This window comes from Seriola aureovittata, chromosome 13, assembly GCF_021018895.1.
Source record: "Seriola aureovittata isolate HTS-2021-v1 ecotype China chromosome 13, ASM2101889v1, whole genome shotgun sequence".
In the NCBI taxonomy this organism is placed as follows: Eukaryota; Metazoa; Chordata; class Actinopteri; order Carangiformes; family Carangidae; genus Seriola; species Seriola aureovittata.
In genome coordinates this window covers 26,676,374-26,697,315 of record NC_079376.1, presented here as the reverse complement: position 1 = coordinate 26,697,315, position 20,942 = coordinate 26,676,374, and the positions used below count along the sequence as shown (strand labels likewise).

Sequence of the window (20,942 nt, the reverse complement as noted above, 5' to 3'; positions counted from 1 at the left end):
TTAATGTAAAACTAAAGTACACAAAAGAACCCCAGTATGTGAATTTATTAATGTGATAATACCATACTTATGATGTGCAAGTTTAAGATCACTATAAAAAGTGCAATGTTTTAAATTATTCCTTCTTTCTTGTACTATTTGGTCTTAATATGAGATGTGAACCTAATACAGACCCTAAGGAAAGCTGTGCTGCCTTTTATGGTATTGATTAGTTCTCTTTCTGCCCTCCAATCAGAATTTGAACTTTGGGACAACCTCCCAGGCTTTTCTGTGTTTGTGTACCTCAGGTACTCAGCAGGGCCTCCTTGTCCCTCCCTGAGGGACAGGGAGGGCCTTTATAAAAGATTTGGTTTAAGGTGTTTTTGTATTAGTCAAGACTGAGAGTGCTAAAGAAAAGAGAAAACTATTTTTTATGGCCCATGATGGGTTATAGGAAGCTGTGTCTGTTACTGCTGCTGAGCAGCTACACATTGGCTCGTAAGTAGGAATCCATTTTGATTCAAAGTATTAGGATAAAATTTGAGTCTTAAAAGCATTTTTTTTAAATTGTTTGTCATTTAGAGTATATATATATATATATATATATATATATATATAATAAGTGTGTTACTGATAACAATAAGCATAACTCTGTCGCATGCTGTTCTGCTAGTGAGCCATGACAGTGTGAAAATGAGCCAGTATGAATAATACCAGGAGCCTGAATGAAAATGGAATATTTTCACCTCTGTGTGTTTATTGGTTTGTTTATTTGTCAGCAACGTTATGCAAAATGTCTACTGATTTGCACCAAACTTGGTGGAAGGATGGGGCATGGGCCAGGGAAGGCCCCATTCAATTTGGGGTCAGATCCAGATCATTTACTATGATTTTGAATCTTGAATGAGTCTGGTCATTTGACATTGGCCATGGTGGAGATCTGTGCTCTCTAAGTGCCTTTGTAGTTTAACTAATTACACACGTATACTGTTCCATTAGTATTCTGAACTATTTTGGTTTGAAAAAAAACATCTTCCATTTTTAAAAGGTGTGATAGTTCTAGGGTTTTGCAGTTCTGCATTTTGGCTCACTAACATGGCTTACAGGGGCAAGTAAATATAACAGAGCCATCATTAATGATAAAAATAATAACTTCTTTTCCTTCTCTGATGAGTCAAAATTTGTCAGAGGAAATGATCAGATATTAGTTATGTCTATATTTACTGGATGTTTTAAGTTCATTACAAATATGTTTGACTCAATTTTTGAATCGAGTCAACAATATAAAAAAGAAAATATTAAATGTCAAAGTTTGTGTGTACAGAGCATACATTGTGTGTGAACATTTATAGATATTTGTGCAAATGTATTTTATAGAACAGCATGCCACATTATAATGACTCAGGTATTGCTCAGTTTTCAGTTTAGCAATCATATTTCCATTAAATGTGTTATAAAACTGTCCATCAGCATTCATTCAGTAAGAGACAAACAGCAAAGAATAACAGCAAAAGACACTGGGGGAAAAAATAGAAAATAAAGGGGAAAGTAATGTAATTATAATGCCATAGCAGGAACACTCAAAACTTCTAAAGGCAATCACATAGTTTTTTGCTTTTTAATAAATAATTTATATTGACCTTATATATATATGATCTTCCAGTCTTTTTGTTTTTCAGAGGATGGCACTGACACTAATGAACAAACTTCAGCATGTCTGTGTAAGTTGATGTCTTATTTAACAAAACCCAACAACTCAAAATCAGGTTTTTTTATTAGTAGTCTATTAGTAGTCTGTTTTTTTTTCTTTCTTTTTTTTTTTTGTTTCCAAATATAAAATGATAAATAAAATCTGGACTTTGTGAGTTACAACAAGGGTTTTGACACTGTGTGTACTTGGTAAAAGCTGAGTGTGTGTGTACATAGGATAGATAGAAGAGGGTAAAGATACGTTGTTGCAAACAGATACATTGACCTGTCACAGATCGATGGTGGCTGTGCTAAACTGATGAACACAGTACCTGTTTTCTGGAGATTGCAGCAGAAGCTGATGAACTCTTGCTTGTTTATGATTAAGTACAATAGCTGCTGTTCACTGATGAGAACATGATTTAGCTGCAACTGGGTCCAAAGGTCTGCTGCCAAAGTGATGATGTGGAACAGAGCATTCCTAAAGGTTTACAGTAATATGACCTCACCTTTAAGGGCAGTTAGCTTGAAATGATTTAATCAGCATTTAGAGAATTGTACGAAAGTGACAAAGATCTTAGAGTCAGGAAGCTTGTATAATCCATCATGGGTCAGAGAAAAGGTTTTGCTCTGTTTATAGAGAGAGTCAATATAACCATGTTATAATTTTCTTCTTGCAGTGGCATCCAAATTCAAGGCCTATAAGAAGTATGTGTACCAGTATACCACAGAAACCAGAAATGGTATGGTGGGCACTGCCAACCTGGGGAATGGCCCCAAAGTTTCTTGTCAGGTACATGACTGTTATGTGTCCACTGACGAAGTTCACTTGATAACAGAATGTTCTTATTTGAGCTCCCTCTCCATTAACCCTGTGTCTCTGTCACATATCTGTAGGTAGAGATCGAAATTCCCCAAACATGCAGATTCATCATGCATACCAGGGACTGTGTTCTCAGTGAGGTGTCCATCATGGATCCCGAAGACCAGCCGATCTACAGGCATTCCCCCAGCTCTCATGCCTTCCAGTCCGCCATGGAAAAGTTAGTGCAAAACATTCTTTACATGATCTGATACATACTTTTGTAAGTTAAGATGTAAATAAGGGAACAGCAGGAACAGATGTTTGTACTGTTGGTTGTTGATTGTTATAGTGAAAATATGTTGGACCTTCGGTTGTTTATCAATTTATTGTCATAAATGAGGAAGATATTAATATTAAAAATATTGATATCAAATGATAACGTCAAATTAATTAAAGTCTTCAGGGGCAGAATAGCCAATATTGATTCAGGCTCAAATTATTAATATTAATCTGGAACTCTAATAAATACTTAAATTGATAACTATAGCCAAAATGTACAAATCAACAGTAAGTAAAAGTTGAAGGATCAAAGTTCTACTGAGTAGAAGCTGGCAATGTTCACACTTGTGCAACATTAAACCCAATAGTAGTTATACTTAAAGACATTTATTTACAATGTAACAAAGTAAAACACAAGATATCCAATCTAAAGTATATACAGGTGTGTGTGTGTGTGTGTGTGTGTGTGTGTGTGTGTTTGGGTTGTGTGTGTGGGGACCATGGATGTATTATAAGAACTGGATACTGGATCCAAAAATGGTGCCCGTTCATTTCTATAGAAATTGCTCGCTCGGCGCATAGACTGAAAAAGTTTCAGGCTTCCTGGTTACTTCCATGTCACTCCCATCGTGCCTCTGGGCTATGAGATCGAGCAAACAATGTTCTGGATGTGGCGCTGGGCGTTCATAAATGCTATGCTAGTGGACTTCATGGAGGAGTAATAAGACTTCTACAGGACTTGCTCGGGGCTTGAAATCATTCATTTATACAAATGACAACAACAACAAACAATGAAGATAATGTTCTGAATAGTAAGATGGCATTAAACCTACAATTGTTAATATCACAGAAAATTCGTGTTGACAGTGTTTCAGTTAAAAGCTTTAGAGCTTAAAATCACTTTCAATTCAAAACAAAAATTCATAATTGGACAAAAATATTTAGTTTGATCTGTTTTTTGAGCATTTTTAATATGAAATTGATTTACAATTTTTTAAGATTTTATTTTAATGATAATGAATGCCATTGAACATTTAGCATACTGTATACTGAACACACAATGACGGCATGGGGAACAAGAGAGACGATGATCCAGGACCCTCAGCAAATCTGACCTCAGCCTTGAGTATTTTTCTGCTTCCTTAATACAATCATGTGGTTCTCCATCCTCTGCAGTTGGCAAATTTTCAGCCAGGTTTACTGTAACACATCTTGCCACCGTAACATCTTCCTGCTCTAATAGCCTATGATAATCCCTAAGCCTCGGCATCGTTAACGTATACTTGCCATAGTTTTCAAGATTTCTGAGGCTGTGGTGAGTAAGAATTGTTACTGGGTATCTCATCGTAACAGATGATGCTTTATCATACATCAGAGAAATTCAAACCATTGCTCTGTAGCACAGGGGCAGTCCTAGCTCAACTTCAGAATAGGCAGTGGAGTAGTATGAAAGGGGTTGAGGACTCATTCCTGTACCTGTTGGCTGAAAAAGAACTGCGCATGCATATTTACCTCCAGTCAAGGTAGACACATACAGCAGAAAGTTCTTAGAATAATCTGGAAGTGCTAGTGCTGGAGCCTCCTGTAATCTTTGTTTAACCGTTTCAAAGGCCAAAAGGCCTTCCTGTGTCCATTTTAGCATTACAAATAACCTCACGTGTCATTCGAACAGCCTAAGGTTGCCCATATCCTTGAGCAGAAATCATAATTTTAAGAAATCGCTGATCTTCACTCCTCCAAATAGATAGATTTTCATCTATTGGCACAAACTCAGCTTCCCCTGCTTCCACCATCATTTCTCCTATATGCTTCTGCTCAAATTCCTCAGACACATACAAAGTCACATGCGGCACACTCTCTCTGATGGCATGTTCTCTACTCACATAATCATTCATGTCAACCATCATGGCTGCTCCTTGTGGCCCCAGGATTATGCAACCTGAAGTGAGTTCAACTTTCTTTGGTTGATGATTCAACCAATCTGCAGAATTTGATTGGGTGGCATTCTTAAAATATTTCAATGTACAATGCAGCGGATTTTCTGGAAGCTTTGCATCAGGCATGTTTGCCACAATGAACTTCTCCCACAACTTGACAGGTTCTAAAAATTCAGCACTAATTTTTCCAGTCCAAAACACTGAAGAGGCTTCAACTTCTGTTGTCATCAATAACTGCCGAGCAGTATCATTTGGCGTTTCTATCAAACAACCGTCTGATGTACACTTTATTGTACAATTTAATTTACATAAAGCATCTCTTCCCAAGAGTGCAATTGGTGTGTGCTCTGATACAAGTATAAGCATTGTAGTTTTTTGATTTTTGTAACGGAGCTCAATTGGTTCTGTAAGAGGTATCAGCTGTTTTATTCCCTCAAACCCGATTGTCCATATTAATTGACCAGACATGGGGAGGTGCATAGCATCTTCAGGCTTAATACAAGTGAAAGCTGCTCCGCTATCTACCATCACTTCCAATGGTCTATCATTCACTTTCACTACTATTTTTGAATCTTGCTCCGGCCCTGATACTACCAGCTGACACCCCACTTTCAGGTTTTCTGGGCACCCCTAGAATCCCAGCTCCAGACCCCTAAAAGGGTTTGCCGGTCCCCAAGCCATCATTGGCTGACCACTGAATCCTCCTCTCGGGTTCCCTCTCAGATTTCCTCACAGTCTATTACATTCCTTAGCAAAATGGCCAGGCTGCCCACAGTTATAACATACTTCTAAATTTTGTTGGAAGTTTGGATTAAAATTTCCTCGTCCTTCCAAAATTTCCTCTTCCCCTTCCTCTCCATGCTTGCTGTTGTCCATAAACTGGCTGTGGGTTGAATGCAACAGGAACTACTGAACAAGGCTGCTGTATTTGAAATTGATTCGGCTGTAGCTGTGGCTGTATTTGTGGCTGTGGTTGTGGTGCAAATTGATTTGGTTCAATCTGATTCTGTATGAGTAGAGCTTGTTTCTTCTCTTTCTTTTTGTTATCTATCAGTTGAATTTGGTTAAGTTTTCTGAGGGTCATGTTCCTTTTTTCTATATAGCTCAACTTGATGAGCTATATGGCCAGTGTAAACCCCCTTTGTCATACTCCCAAGACCAACTTCTTCTGCCAGCTTGCTCCACACTGGGAGGGGTAGCCCCTTCTGTATTTTACTTCGCAGAATTGATTGTTCCATTTGACGTTCATCTGGATCATTACCTGTAATATTTCTCCATGTTTGAAGAGCCCTTGAAACATAAGCTCTTGGATTTCCATCTTGTCACAGTGGTTCAATGAGGACATTGTCAGGGTGCACATTTGTGTGAAAGGTGTCTCTTAAAGACCTCCACATTCGACCTCTATTTGCTGCAAACAGCTCAGAGTCATTTACAGAGGTCGCCACAAATCGGTTGAGTCCTGCTCTCTGGAGGATTTCCTCCATAGCTGGTACCCCTAAGATGTTTGCTAGGAGTCTCTTAATGTCTCCCATGGCAAGTTGTGTCCCCAACATAATTTCTTCTAACTTTGAGATCCACGGATGTGCTCCGTTTTGGAGAATAGGTAATTTCTCAAGGGTGTCCGTCATATCCGTGTTCTGCCAAGGTTTATATTCAAAATTCTGGCCACGGATTATCACTGGAAGCATTTTATCAGATTTATGTTTTGTTTTTGAACGCAGAAAATAGCCTTCTACTTCCTTTTCTGATTTCTTTGAATCTTTTTTTCTTCAGCTCTTTCTTTTTTATTTCCAGCTGCTGTAGTTGCTCTTCTAATTTTTGTTTACTATATGGTGAAGGGCATGCATCCAGTTTTGTAAGACATCGTTGAATGTCTACATTAATATCATACTACTATCATCTTTAACCTGCTTCTTCTTTCCCTCTCTAACCTGCTTTTTTTCACCCTCTTTGGCTCCCTTTTTAACTGCTCTAGCCAGGAGTCGCCTGACTGTCTGGCCATATCCTCCTATAGCTTTTTCAAAGTCACTCAGATCTTCATCTGAATCCTTTCCCTTAGATCTTAACTTTCCCTTAGAGCCAACATGTAACGTTTTCTTTTTACTCTTAGTCATTGGGTACATCTTGATCGTTGTCTCTGCCTGTCCTCCTTCTATCACTTGATCGTCATCATCTCTAATACTATACCTACCTTCCTGACTCATTAGTGGAAGCTGAGAATAAAACTCCCTAAGCTCCACCTCCTTCTCATAAGGTGGGGGCTTTTGTATTGGAGCTGTATGTGAAAAAGGCCAATCAATTTCTGCCCACAACTTTTCCGTTTTCTCTTCAACTTTTTCTCCCTGTTCCTTCATAGCCTCCCCCATTTCTGTCCCTCTTGTTCAAACAACTGGAGCATGGCAAGTTCCATTTGTTTCTTTTGTTTACCTTTCTCCCCCTTTTTCCCTTTCTGCCCTGTTACATGATATGTAGACACGAGCACCTGCATTGTTTTGATCAAGTCTGGATTAAAGGTCCCTACCACTGGCCATGGTTGATCAATTGACCAGTACTTAGACCATTTTTTAGACATCTCTGCTACACCTTTAATTAGAGGATTGTTCTTCTGAACAGCCTCAACGGGAGTAATGACTTTTGGAATTTTTGACATTGTGATATTTTATATATTTTCTCTAATTTATTTATTTATTTAATTTTTCTAAGCCACAGCCAACAAAAACAGATGAATGAAGTTACCACCCTCAAAAGAGCCAAAGAAAGTACTATGGGTAGATATCTACAACAGCAAGTCCACACGCAAGATTCACCAACATCCAAGATTTACATATAAGCCAAGTGCAAATTCTTTTTCTAATCAGATGATCAGTCGGTTGCCAAGCTCCCTCCAACTACAACACACATATATAATATATGTAAATAGATATGGTAGACAAATGTACTATCAAGTATGGATGTATGCACAAAGGTACAAATACATTTGTCAGCAGCAGTTTGTGGATAAAATCGTACTGGCCTTATTTCTACTGGATTCAGATACAAGCGTTGCAGCCTCAATCCATGTGATGCAGACCACATGTCCTCTTGACTCCAGACTCACCCCTTGACCTTTTGGTTCCTCCCGACAGCACAAACTCGGAAGAGAGCAAACATTTTACTTATTTATTCCCAGAGGGCTAGTGAATACTACTAGTCACTAGTATTTGACTAATATATTTTCTAGACCCTGGTCTAGTATTCTAAAATTTCAATCTAACAAACCCTAAGTCTCCCTTCCTCTATCTTAGAGAATCATTATTATATAAATTTATCATTTAATGAATACTTTCTCAGATTTTATCAAAGAATCTCTCTTACATATCTAGTCTTTCTGGGGCTCATTCTATTAACAAATTTATTTTTCAAAAGTCTCTCAAACAGGAGCTCATAGAATTTTACAAAAAAGTCTCCAAAAAAGCTCATATATTTATCAAAAAGTCCTTTTCTTTAAGGCTCATGGAATTTTAAAACATCCTTAAACAGGCTCATGAAGTTATAAAACGTCCTTAAACAGGCTCATGAAATTATAAAACGTCCTTAAACAGGCTCATGAATTGAGAGAAAGGGTATTTACACTTTCTTATATACTTAATACACTAATGTTTACAGGCAAGTATTTATCATTATCATTTAATCTAATCTCCTGTTCTCAAATTCTATTACCTCTTATGCTTTACTCAACATAAGATCTATCATATACAGATAAACAACCGACATATAGTGCTTAAAGTCTCTCTTTGCAGAGAGGCAGAAAGCACAGAGAAAAAAAGGGAGGGGGAGAATCCCTCTCCAACTTATCAATACACTGACATTAACTTGTATACACACAATAAAACAAAGAATAAAACACAAACAACAATCTATTCGAAAGTCGACTTATTTATACTGTCCTAAATAAGCATGCTTTTGCCGCCCCCTTATCTCTTTTAATCTAAATTTCTGCTACCTGAGAAAGACAGCACTTTCAATACAAGCAGCATCATACCTGACCCGTCGGTCATCGTAAGAGTGGGCACTTTCTAACTGAAGTAATCTGCTTCTCCAGCCCCCCTTTTTGAGGACTGACCTGAAATTCTACCTAGAAAATAACAGTTTTTTTGGCCGATCTAAAACCGCCTCCCTGAGGGCTTTCATCCAAATTAGTGGCTTCCTTAACTCTTATTCTTTTCCTTATTCCTTTCTTTTTCGGCAGACTTATTCCTTTAGCCTGCCATTTCCTCTAACTCAGTAGGTATATTCATTTTCCTTTTTCAGCAGACTTTTTCCTCATAGCCTGCCTTTTCCTCTAACTCAGTAGGTATATTCATTTTCCTTTTTGAGCAGACTTATTCCTTATAGCCTGCCTTTTCCTCTAACTCAGTAGGTATATTCATTTACCTTTTTCAGCAGACTTTTTCCTTATAGCCTGCCTTTTCCTCTAACTCAGTAGGTATATTCTTTTCCGTTTTCAGCAGACTAATTCTAGCAGACTTATTAGAACAAACTTATTTCCTTTAGTCTGCCCTTTTCCTCTACTTCCCCCTTTTTGCGTTCCCAGCAACGCAAATAAAAACCCCAAATTTAGAAAGATTTAGAACGGTAGACAGCTACTCATACCAGCACTATAAAAACCCTACAAAGATTCTTTTAAACGGTGTAGCCTACCAGCGACCCTACAGCAGCAGCTCTAATCGAGCAAACCAGCGCACAATATTGTGAAAAACTCACCCTTTAAAGAAGCGTCGATTGATGCGGGAGTTTGTCCGTTGGAGCCGCCTGCTGACGCTGGACAGGCCACAAACACGTCCAAGTTCGTGATGCCAAAATTGTGGTATCTTGAGGTGTTGATGTGAAGAAGTGATCTGTCTTTACTTGTAGTCAAAAATAAGTTTATTTACAAGAAAGAAACAGTGTCAAAAATGCAGAATCCTGGAGCATCTCTGCCAATGTGAGATCTCCTCTCTACTGTCTCACAAACCCCTATATTTATATGTTTCAACCCTCCTTTGGGGTTTGCCCTTTCAAATAGAAGGAGCCTTCACCCAAAGATTGATTACATATGTGACCTTTGGTCTTTTACCTTTTTGGGTCAACAGAGACCCCCATATCCTGAGTCTCTCGTATCGTATTTAACAGAAAACCGATGTATAAACAGTTTTTCCCCTTAATGCACGTTTCTTAACCTCAACTTATAATGGATGGTTCAAGGAAACCTTTGACAAAGTCTTAGTTGAAACCCTTCTTAAACTCTGGGGTACAACATACATAAAGGAAGAACATGCAACAATTTAGACTATTAAGATAAAAAGAAATGAAGTGGATAATACACTACAAAAACAAAGACTCACCTTTATGTCATTAATTCAGTTTTCCATCTAACTTTTGTACATCCATACGGCGTTCGCATAAACCTATCAAGCATCCTCATTCCCAAGACACAGCTCAACCGCGCGAAGAGTGCACATACACAGCTGTGACGTCATTCAGAAATCCCGTCATTCAGGGATTTGTCTGTGCTTTGGAAAGTTTTTACAAAGATTAAAAGTGCATGGCTTAAAAATATGCAATACAAAGATTAATAATTGACTGTATTTACATTAATAATTGACTGTGTTTACAGCTGGAGGTGTCCTGTCAACAGTCTTACAGATAGGAATGTAACGATATCAGAAATTTTTTTGTCGGTACCAATACCAGTGAAATTCCACGATATTTCAAAACCACGGTTAAAAAAAACAAACAAAAAAAACACACACACAATAAATTCCATGTACTTTCTCTTTCACTCCTTTATTGAAAAATACAAAGAAAAAAAACAAAAAACAAAGAGAAGTGGCATTTGGCCTAGAATTTAAAATAAACAATACTGTGCTAAAATATAAACAATCTACTTTTTATTGCACAGCTTTTCAGCTATAGTGCCCTGAGACAAAAAAATTAAATAGAATAATAATAAAATGAAACAACTGTTGACATAGCAAAAAAGAACAGTGGCATGTAGCCTTCAAGTATTTAAAGCAAACAATACTTTGCTAAAATATAAGCAGTAAAATTTTAATTGCACAGCATTTCAACTTTCAACTTTCCCGTTTACAAACAGGCTTTTGCGGGTCTATAATCAACCTCTCATCATCCACCTCGAAAGCAAAATATTCTATACCATAATCTAAGGGTTTTTTCTTTTTCGACATCCAAGGTGCTGCAACTGGACCAAGTTGTGTGCCTGAGCTTGTTGCCATCTTCCAATTGTTATTGCAGCTAGACTGCAACCTAGTAGTGACACGTCGTATGGTATGAGAGGAACGTAGCTCTCGCTCTGAACCTAACCAGACACTGAACCGTCCACACACTCCAACATACAACTACGTTACCGGGAGCGACAGTTATGGTTGACACTCATCAATGACTGACCTTGTCGACAATCAAAAAATACATGTGTGCACGTTCATTGCTGAACAAGATCTGTCCTTCACAATTTATTTGTTTACAACCCAAAAGAATGAAGAAATAAGTGATAGTGGCTTTCTTGATTTCACTTTAAGCTTCAGTTTACCAGTTTTTAAGCACTTCAGTGTTTCTGTATTTTTTTATCTTCAATATTTATTTATTTCATTATTATCTGTTTTTCAGAAGGAAGCACTTAAACATTGCCATAGTATTGCAGTATTGTTTACAGTTGTCTTTTACATTGCACATACTTTTATAGAGAATAGAGAAAAATGGCCCAAAGCACATATTGCACATGTGCAAATCTTTCTTTTTTCCAAATTATAATTATCCAGACATTTTTAGCAAAATTGCTTGCACTTTAGAGCTGTTGACCCCCACCAACCTCAACATTTCAGGCTAAGGATTTTTTGTTTTTTACTTTAAGCCCTGAATCCCTTATAAACTCAATTTGATCCACTGCCACAACCCTCCAGCCTTTTTGCCAAGATTTTGGTGTCTGTATTTATTAGACTGATAGGATGCATATTCTCACATTTAGTATTAGTTTTGCCTGGTTTTGGAAGCAGGGTAATCAAAGCCTCTCTCACTGAAGTGGATAGATTATTATTATTATTACAAGATTCCAAGTAAGTCTCATAAATGATCAATTTATCTTTAAAATGTTTATATAAGTCAATTGGGAGGCAATCTGGGCCTGCTCTTTTTACAACCTGCAATGCACCTATAGATTCTGATACCTCAGATATATATAGTGACTTATCCAGATTTTTGTTATTTTCCTCGGAAATCTTGGGATTTGTTTGTTTAAAAATTCAGTTTGCGGGGCGTCGTGTGGCGTGGTGGTTTAGGCGGGCGCCCCATGTGTGGAGGCTACAGTCCTTGCTGCAGTCGGCCCCGGTTTGAGTCCCGCATCGGACGGCCTTTGCTGCATGTCATTCCCCCTCTCTGCCTCCCCATTTCCTGTCTCTCTACTGTCCTGTCAAATAAAGGCATAAAAAGCCCAAAACATATATATATATAAAAAAAATAAAAAAAAATTCAGTTTGGATATCATTACTAATAGCATACTCAGATCTGTAAAAGTTTTTAAATGCTATATTTATTTCGATTGGATTTTTGGATTACATTAGATTAGATTAACTTTATTTATCCCACAACTGGGAAATTAATTTACCACAGCAGAAAATAAACATCTATAGAATAAACATCTATGGAAATATACAACAAAAATATACCAAATATACACTAATAAATACAATATACACAATACACACGATATGTACATGAAAAAGTGCAAGTTTGCACATAGTCAGGAAGAGCAGGAGTTGTGGAGTCTGACAGCTGCTAGAATGAAGGACGTTGTGATCTGAGCGTCCCAGCAGGGGGAGGGGGGATGAGGTGTATGCATTTCTGATATTAGCATACAACAAGTCCAAAGTTGTATTGTCCCTGGTGTGACAATCCACATACTGGGTGAAGGTAGGATTAGCAGAGGACAGGGACGTGTGGTTGAAGTCCCCAGAGATGAGGAGGAGGGAATGGGGTTGCTGGTTTAGGAGTTGAGAGACAACACTATGGATCTGGTCTGTGGCTGCAGAGGCGACGGCCGAGGGGGGGATACAGTCACCGCAATGACATGTGAAAACTCTCTTGGGAGATAGTATGGCCGCATGCTAACCGCTAGCAGCTCCAAGTCTCTAGTGCAGAGTTGTTCCTTGACACTGATGTGTCCAGGGTGGCACCATCTCTCATTATCGAACACAACCCCTCCTCCCTTCTTCTTCTTACCGCACTCCGTGGTTTTACTGTCCGCCCGTACCAGTTGAAATCCGTCCAGTGTGACATGTGAGTCGGGAGAAAGTTCACTCAGCCACGTCTCCGTGAAGCACATGATGCTACACTCGCGAAACCTTCCTTGAAGCCGGGTTAGCGCAGTAAGCTCTTCCGTCTTGTTTGGGAGTGATCTTACGTTCCCCATGACGACAGGCGGTAAACATGGTTTATACCATTTTTTCCGCTGTCTGCGCTTCACTCCAGCTCTACAGCCTCTCCTCCTTCTCCGGATCTCCGCAGGGATCTCTGGCTTCCCAGCATAGTGGAGGGGTGTGTGGGATATAGCTAACAGCTGGTCCCGAGTGTAAACAATGGGTTCGTGGTAGAATGAGTCTCCCGACGTTGCATCAAAAAATTCAAAAAATATTAAGAGGCAAAAACACGACTGTAAAAGTATAAACACCCATAGCTGCACTTGCTTAAAGTGTCGGTGTAGTACTAGAAGAAATCACACTAAGTAGTAAAAGGAAAAAAAAATCACACTAAAGAGTAAAAAAGAGTAAAAAAGAGTAAAAGAGTACAGAGCTGCTGTGGCACGCTGCCACTCATGTGGCGCCATCGCAACACAATGATCAACTATAGTATTGTATATATTATATATATTTATATTATATTATGTATATATTTTTGTATATAGTTTGTATCTTCAATGTTAATTATTAATTGCCCTCTTTGTTTTCTGTTGTTTGATATACCAAGCAAGGAGTCTCCGTGGCTTTTCCCCTTGATCATAGTAAGTTTTTATGAGCCTCAGTGCAGCAGCTTCATCAGTTAACTTATTATGCTGAGTTCCAAGTAGCAGTATTTGTTTGGACTATTCTTTCTTTGAAAGAATAGTGTCTCCATATATTCAATAAATTCAGCTTGTTTATAAAGTAATGTAAGGCTTTCCTAGATCTCATGTGTTATCACCCCAAAAGATCTATCCTGTCTTGGATCCAGGACACAGTTAAAGACCAGTGCATTGTCTGAGGCTATGAGGAGATCATTAGTCATTAACCAGAGCTGTTTCTGTGCTATAATGGACTCAACTCCCTGATCTTCAAGCAGACCATTCCTATCCAAATAATCACATAACTGGTTAGCAACCACTTTTTCAAGGATTTTAGAAACAAGAGGGGAGGTCAGATATGGGTCTGTAATAGGCTAAAATATCTATATCAAGACAAGGCTTTAAGTAGAGGTTCAATTATCCATCCATCCATTATCTTCCGCTTATCCGGCATTGGGTCGTAATGGCAACAGGCTAAGCAGGAGGTTCCAGACATCCCTATATCTGGCAATGCTTTCCAGTTTCTCCTGGGGGACCCAGAGGCGTTCCAAGGCCAGGTGGGATATTTAATCCCTCCAGCAAGTTCTGGGTCTACCTGTCTCCTCCCAATCAGACATGCCTGGAAAACCTTCAAAGGGAGGCACCCAGGAGGCATCCTTATCAGATGCCCAAAGCACCTCAGCTGGCTTTTTCTCCCTCCAGATGTCCAGGCTCCTTAGCCCAGCCACCCCACAGAGGAAACCCATTTCATCCACTTGCATCTGCGATCTTAATCTTTTGGTCACTACCAAGAGCTCATGACCATAGGTGAGGGTTAGAACGAAGATTGACTGGCAAATCGAGAGCTTTGCCTTCTGGCTTCAGCTTCCTCTTCACCGCAAGGGTCTGGTACAACATCCGCATTACTGCTGATGCCGCACCAACCCACCTGTCATCGCCCGCTCCATCTTACTCTCACTAGTGACAAGACCCTGAGATAATTGAACTCCGTCACCCTTGGGCAGTAACTAAACCCCAACCGAAGAGGTGACATTCCATGTCCCTAAAACCAGTCAACGACACCGAGATTCAGTATGCGTAGGTTCTCGCAATGCCTAGGGCCTGTCGCCTTGTCGGCATTGCAGCCGACCCTGAAATCCGTCCCTGCGGGTGGTGATATTGCAAGGTGGAGGCTCTTTAGCTGTGCCCTACCATGCCCCATGGGTCAATGCCTGACCATCAGAAGCTCGTCGCCAACTACTGCAACCTTAAAGGCCTGTGGTACACAACCTGTTAAAATAAGATACGTTGATCAGATCTGATATAGAAGTGTTGGCTAAAGAAAAATATCTTTGGACAACCTCATTGGAACAGAGTCTAGAAGACAAGTTGTTGGTTTAGATGAAGAAACTGTTCAGAGAAATCTACAGGAGAGAAGCAGTCTAAATATAAACCAGTTACAGTTGACTCTGAGGCTACTGTATTGGACAGTACATTAGAGTCAGCTGTGGGGAGGAGATGGTGATTCTTTTCTCTAATAGTTATAATTTTATTTCTAAAGAAGCTCATAAAAGTCACTACTACTGAGGGTTAAAGGAATAGACGGCTCAGCAGAGCTATGACTGTATGTCTGGCTACAGTGCTGAATAGAAACCTGGGCTTGTTCTACTAATGATGAATAACAGGAGGTTCTGACATTATGGAAAGCTTTTCTGTATGTTATAGACTATCTTTCCAATGCCTTGTGAAATTCTTACAGATTAGTGGAATGCCACTTCCCTTCAAGCTTTCATGAAATCTGCTTTAGAGTATGGGTTTCTGAGTTGTACCAAAGAACCTCCTCAGACCCATTTCCTTCTTTCTCAGAGGGCCAAGTATACAATTCATTATACATATAAAATGTATATTATTATATACAATTATATAGATATTGAATATAACACTGCTCAAAAAATAAAGGGAAACCCAACTATATACCCTATATAACACAGATCTGATAGTTCCAATATGAATAAAGCAAATTTAAGTGAACTTGGTGTTTTTAATTCTAGTTTGAATTATGAATTTTAAAGATACAGAACAAAAATAAAGCTGATTTAGAGCAATGCATCTTCAGTTAAAAATGAATGTCACAGAAATTTGATATGATAAAGTGTTTATAGGAGGGACAGTGATTAGACTTAACAAATATTTCCAGTGATATTTTGGCACTAGCAGAACCTGGCTGTTCAAAAGTAGGACCTGTTCAGACTGCCAATATTTGAACTGAATATAAATTCTTCTTGCGTAAACATACTGTGAGCCTTTACTGAGTTAAATGGCTGATCATGTTTACTGCAAAATATCGCTCAGTGGTTTGTCTTTTCTTTATGCAGGAACCCTCTGAAGTTCACTGTAGAGGACATCACCAGTGTCCATCTTTACCCTGAGACAGATGAGCCAGTCAACATCCTAAACATTAAGAGAGGAATTGTGTCAACACTCATAGTGCCAGTCATGGAGGATGAACAGAACAGCCTAATGGTTAGTATTCTCACAACTGAGAGAGGCTTCTCCAGAAAGGCAGCAGAAAAGGTACGACTACAGCTACAGCATGAGGGTGTGAGGATGAAGATGAGTTGTATTAGATGTAAATTGATGATCCCTTGTGGGCAAACTGGGTTGTTGCAACAAATGAGGATACAATATAGTGCATCAGAGGTATGAATAGAGAAAATGCAGAATAATGAGGATAATATGAGAAGTCAAAAGATAAAATGGCAGATAATGAGTGTTAAATTCTGCTAAAAGGGCAGTCTGCTTAGGAATCCACTTGTACTTCCATGTAGCATTGTCTGCTGTATTATAAGGATAATGTTCTTGAGGTAATTCCCTCTGTTTTTCAGAGCACAGTGCACGGCCAGTGTTTAACAGACCACCTGGTGAATGGGAAGAATATCGCCACAGATGTGACTCTGTCCAGAGATCTGTCTCAGTGTGACCAGTTCTACAGAAGGGAATCAGCCTACAGCCCCCTAGCCCTGCTCCAAACACTGGTGAAACATTATTGCATGCCTCCATAGCCTCTGACTGGAGAGTGTCTTTAATATTATGTGATGAAGGCTTGAGTAAAATATGATGCCCTCTCATAATAAAAGGGTTTACTTTGCGACCCATCATTCTCATTAATTTATATAGTGTAATAATGGCCTTTAGCACTTTAAGGTACATTTTGCTTAAGATTTGTTTTCCCCTGAAATTATTTGTGTTATAATGCATCTTTTAGATGATCTGACTTTTCAATTGTAAACCTTTGGCATTTAAGGTGTATTTTGTGTTTATTTTATCCTTTATATTTATTGGTATTTTATCTATTTTTTATTTATTTATGATTACATTAGAATCAAAGCAAGTTGTTTACATTTGCTGTAATGGCAATAAAATTAATTCTACTCAACTATTACAACTGTAATGATATTTCATTATACTGGTATGGTATTTGGATTCTTTCCTTCCGTGTGATGTGCCAGTCATTACATCTAAAGTGGGTTACATTATGTAAAAATACTTTCATTTTGGTGCATCAATTATCTTGCCAAAAATTAAAATGAAATGAAGGCATTTAAGTCTTCTCTTAAGTCTAATTTGCACTCCATCCTATGATTTAATTTAAGAACATTAACATTGTGGATTTTTATTTTCAGCATTACCCCATGTCAAAGCTAATTACAAGCACTCAAGACTGCAACTACCAGTTTGATAACAATGGAAAGCACATCATGGCAGCAATGTGCACAGAAAAACACATCTACAAACCCTTCTCCCATGAGTAAGTCATCATTTGGGTGCATACAGTATAGTGCACTGTTAAGCCTTGTGCATCACTGTCTAATCTGCCTTGCAGGGACAATGGAATATCATCAGTGGTGACCCAGGAGCTCAGCTTTCAAAGCTCCAAAAGGACCAACAACAGAGTGTTTGGTAGGTGATTATAGCATGTCTGCAGTGCCTAATGTATGGTTATAGTCTACACCTTTTTAAGGCAAAAAATTTATGTAAATATGTGTGTACTCAGATGTGAACCATAGTAAGAGCAAGCCACTCCACTTTGAAGACCCTGACAATAAAGCTCCAGTTCAGACGAAGGACACGGTTCTGAGCTCCCTACGGGACCTTGTGGCTTTGGCAGGCACAGACAGGGGTCAGAAGAGAACCAGCCTTTTCCACAAGCTGGTGTCCAGCCTGCGTGTCCTGAGGAATGAGACTTTAAGCCAGACCGTTACTGAAATGATAGATACGTCAGGCTGGCTCACTTACCAGGCCCTGTTGCAGTGTGGAACCCCAGAGTGCACCAGCGCCATCCTCCAGGCTATCAGAACAATCGATGGGGGGTCACTACAGGTTGATGCTCTAGTGTATGGGCTGAGTCTATGGGCTAACCCTGATGCAGTACGTGTCAGAGATATGCTCAGCATGGCTCAGTATAAACAGAGCAAGGCAATCATGTATGCTCTGGCCAACACAGTCAAGAAGTAAGTAAAATTATGATAGTTGTGGCACACACTATTTTTTTAACTATTACCAAAGGCATCACTTTGTGTTGAAAAGTGGTGGGGACATAAAGGCGACGAATTACAGACAGGTGACGAATTAATTGAAAAACCAACATAAAGCGACTTACCTGCACAGCTTCAGTGCTCCTTGGCGCACATTGGAACATGAACCTTTCATATTCCATTAATTGGTGTTTTGATGATGGCGGTCTAGAGTGCTGTCTTAACACTTTCAGTCCAAAATTATACACAGGTGTTCAACTGAGTTGAGCTCTGGTGACTGCGAAGGCCATTGGCCAAAATTATTCACATCACTTTCATACTCAAACCATTCAGTGACCCCTCATGACCTGTGGATGGGAGCATTGTTGTCCTGGAAGTGACCCTTCATGCTTTTAAAAAGTGATGAGGACAAAAATGGCCATTTCAAAAAGTGGTGTGGTGATATGTCTCCAGTGCCCTCAGTGTAAATGACACCTATGCCTTTATTATTATATAGAGGGCGAGCAGAGGGTCTCTAAATAAATTGAACCGTAACACTTCCGCTTACACTTTCAAGGGTTTAGGGTAATAAGGTTAGATGGGCATTACACCCTTACGAACCCAACAGGTTGTCAGACAACGCCACTTTGGGAATTTCACCCAAAGAATTATTTACCTTTCAGATATCACCATTAAGACACACAGGTTCAGTTACTCAAGGGGCAAGAGACATGGTTCCAAGTTGTTACAGAATAGGTGAACTTTATTACAATGATATTCGTTTAATAATTACCATTCATATCAAAAAGGGGAAGGGAGCCTAATCAGGGGCTGATGCCTACTGGTGTGAAAGGAGCTAGTGAGGGCAGGAGGACCCAACCAAAAGAAAATATTTTTAAAAAGTGGTGAGGCAGACAAACCACGGCACAAGCCGCGAAACAGCACCACCAAGCAGCACACAGCAGCAGCAAGGTGCAAAGCAGCCTCGTGGAGAATAACAATAAATAGCAGCAGCGGCCCCAATCAGCTGGTGGTGACATCATGAGATACACCACCGGTGAACTCAGCCAGCTGATGGGCGTTACCCGTATGCAGAGTCAGAAACATGCACAGGGAGAGGGAGGGAGAGAGAAACCCGGCATCTACCTGTGACCACACTAGCATTAGCCACTGGATTTCAGTCAGTATAACGCAGAGAGAGAAGACACTTACCACCGCAAAACAAGACCAGGCATGACACTGGAGCACGTTGCACACTGTCACTGCTCTGCAGTGAAACACAAATGCTTTAAGCATGACGAGACCACATAACAGGTGAACTGAAGCACTAGCGCATTGCATTACCTGTGAGGGCAAACACCTCCAACCCGGAAGTGACGCGTCAGGGGGGAATGCAAAGGAAGACAGTGGGGAGGACTGCCGCATTTATATCCAGCCACCCCAATGATTAGTCTCCAGCTGTGCCCAATCAAATGCAGCAACAATGCAAAGAAAATAACCACATTTCTATTTTCCTACATTCATAAAGTAAACAGGGCATAAAACTACTTTTTGGCCAGCTTTATGATTTCTACAGGTTACGACTAGATGAAAACACTCTCAAATGCAACACACAATCCAAACCAAAGCATCTGATTATACTGTATCATCTCTGTCACTTGTCCACAGGTTTCATAAAGGAGAGGTTACTCCAGTGGTCACAGATGTGTCAAAGTTCATGGAAACACTCTTAAATGACTGCTCAGGAGAAAGCCTTGATTACGACTCTGACTTGCCCATTTACCCTGAAGAGATGTCCTTCCTTGTACTGAGGGTACTGATAATCATGCAAACATCTTACATACTGTAGTTTTGGCGTCACTGACAAGTCAGTTCTTATCAGAGAATCTGGCTCAGGGTTACAATGCCCCAAATTAATACTTTTTTCTAACCTCCAGGTTGTTGGTGTCATGGGTCCAGCCATGCAAGTGGTCAGCCCCAGTTTGATTTCCTCTATTTTAAGGTGCGCTCAGAAAACAGACATTCCGTTATCTAACCAAAAGGCAGCTATACAGGCCTTTAGGTTGATGGACATTAATGATGAGGTACAGTAACACAAACACTTTTTTTTTTTACAGATTCATGGTTGCATGATGATGAACACAGCATGTGTTGTAGGATTTAATTGTTTGACTTTTTAAAAAAATGAAGATAGAGACAAGCACAGAGAAAAAGAGCATCAGAGATTTGAAATAAACAACTGAAAATGAAATACTGTAAAGATTTGTACTATGCACATTATCTCATTTACATGCTCTTAGCACTGGCTACAACAAGCCAAATCAGTTATGTATCATTTGGTCACCACAGGTAAGAAATGTTCTCATGGAGGTGTACCAGGATACTCAGAGCTCCCTGGAGAAACGTATTGCAGCATATCTGATTTTAATGAAGAGCCCACATCAAACCCTGGTTCAAGACATTGTGAACAATTTGGAGAATGTGAGGAATGAGCAGCTCAAGAGCTTTGTGATCTCTCATCTGAACAACATCCGCAATTTTGATAAGCCACAAATGTACAAGTGAGTAATCTGCTAGCGGCAATTTAATGTTATGTGTACAATAAATGAATAGTTAACAGTCCCCAAATAGAGGTAAATTTTATCCATTCTTAGCACATTCAAATGTCTACTTTTGTGATTAAATAGAAA

At 39.3% G+C, this 20,942-nt stretch overlaps 1 protein-coding gene across 1 annotated transcript in view; it reads left to right on the top strand.

The window, feature by feature from the left end:
* Positions 1–340: 340 nt before the first annotated feature.
* The window catches only part of apoba (apolipoprotein Ba), a 37,294-nt gene continuing 16,692 nt past the window's right edge, over positions 341–20,942 (top strand). The window contains exons 1-12 of the mRNA XM_056394456.1: positions 341–477; positions 1,659–1,700; positions 2,349–2,461; positions 2,566–2,711; positions 16,114–16,261; positions 16,624–16,773; positions 17,422–17,546; positions 17,622–17,698; positions 17,793–18,249; positions 19,921–20,065; positions 20,190–20,336; positions 20,602–20,813. Coding sequence (XP_056250431.1) covers positions 420–477; positions 1,659–1,700; positions 2,349–2,461; positions 2,566–2,711; positions 16,114–16,261; positions 16,624–16,773; positions 17,422–17,546; positions 17,622–17,698; positions 17,793–18,249; positions 19,921–20,065; positions 20,190–20,336; positions 20,602–20,813 — 1,820 coding nt within the window. The 5' untranslated portion in view covers positions 341–419. The remainder of the gene's footprint in view (positions 478–1,658; positions 1,701–2,348; positions 2,462–2,565; positions 2,712–16,113; positions 16,262–16,623; positions 16,774–17,421; positions 17,547–17,621; positions 17,699–17,792; positions 18,250–19,920; positions 20,066–20,189; positions 20,337–20,601; positions 20,814–20,942) is intronic.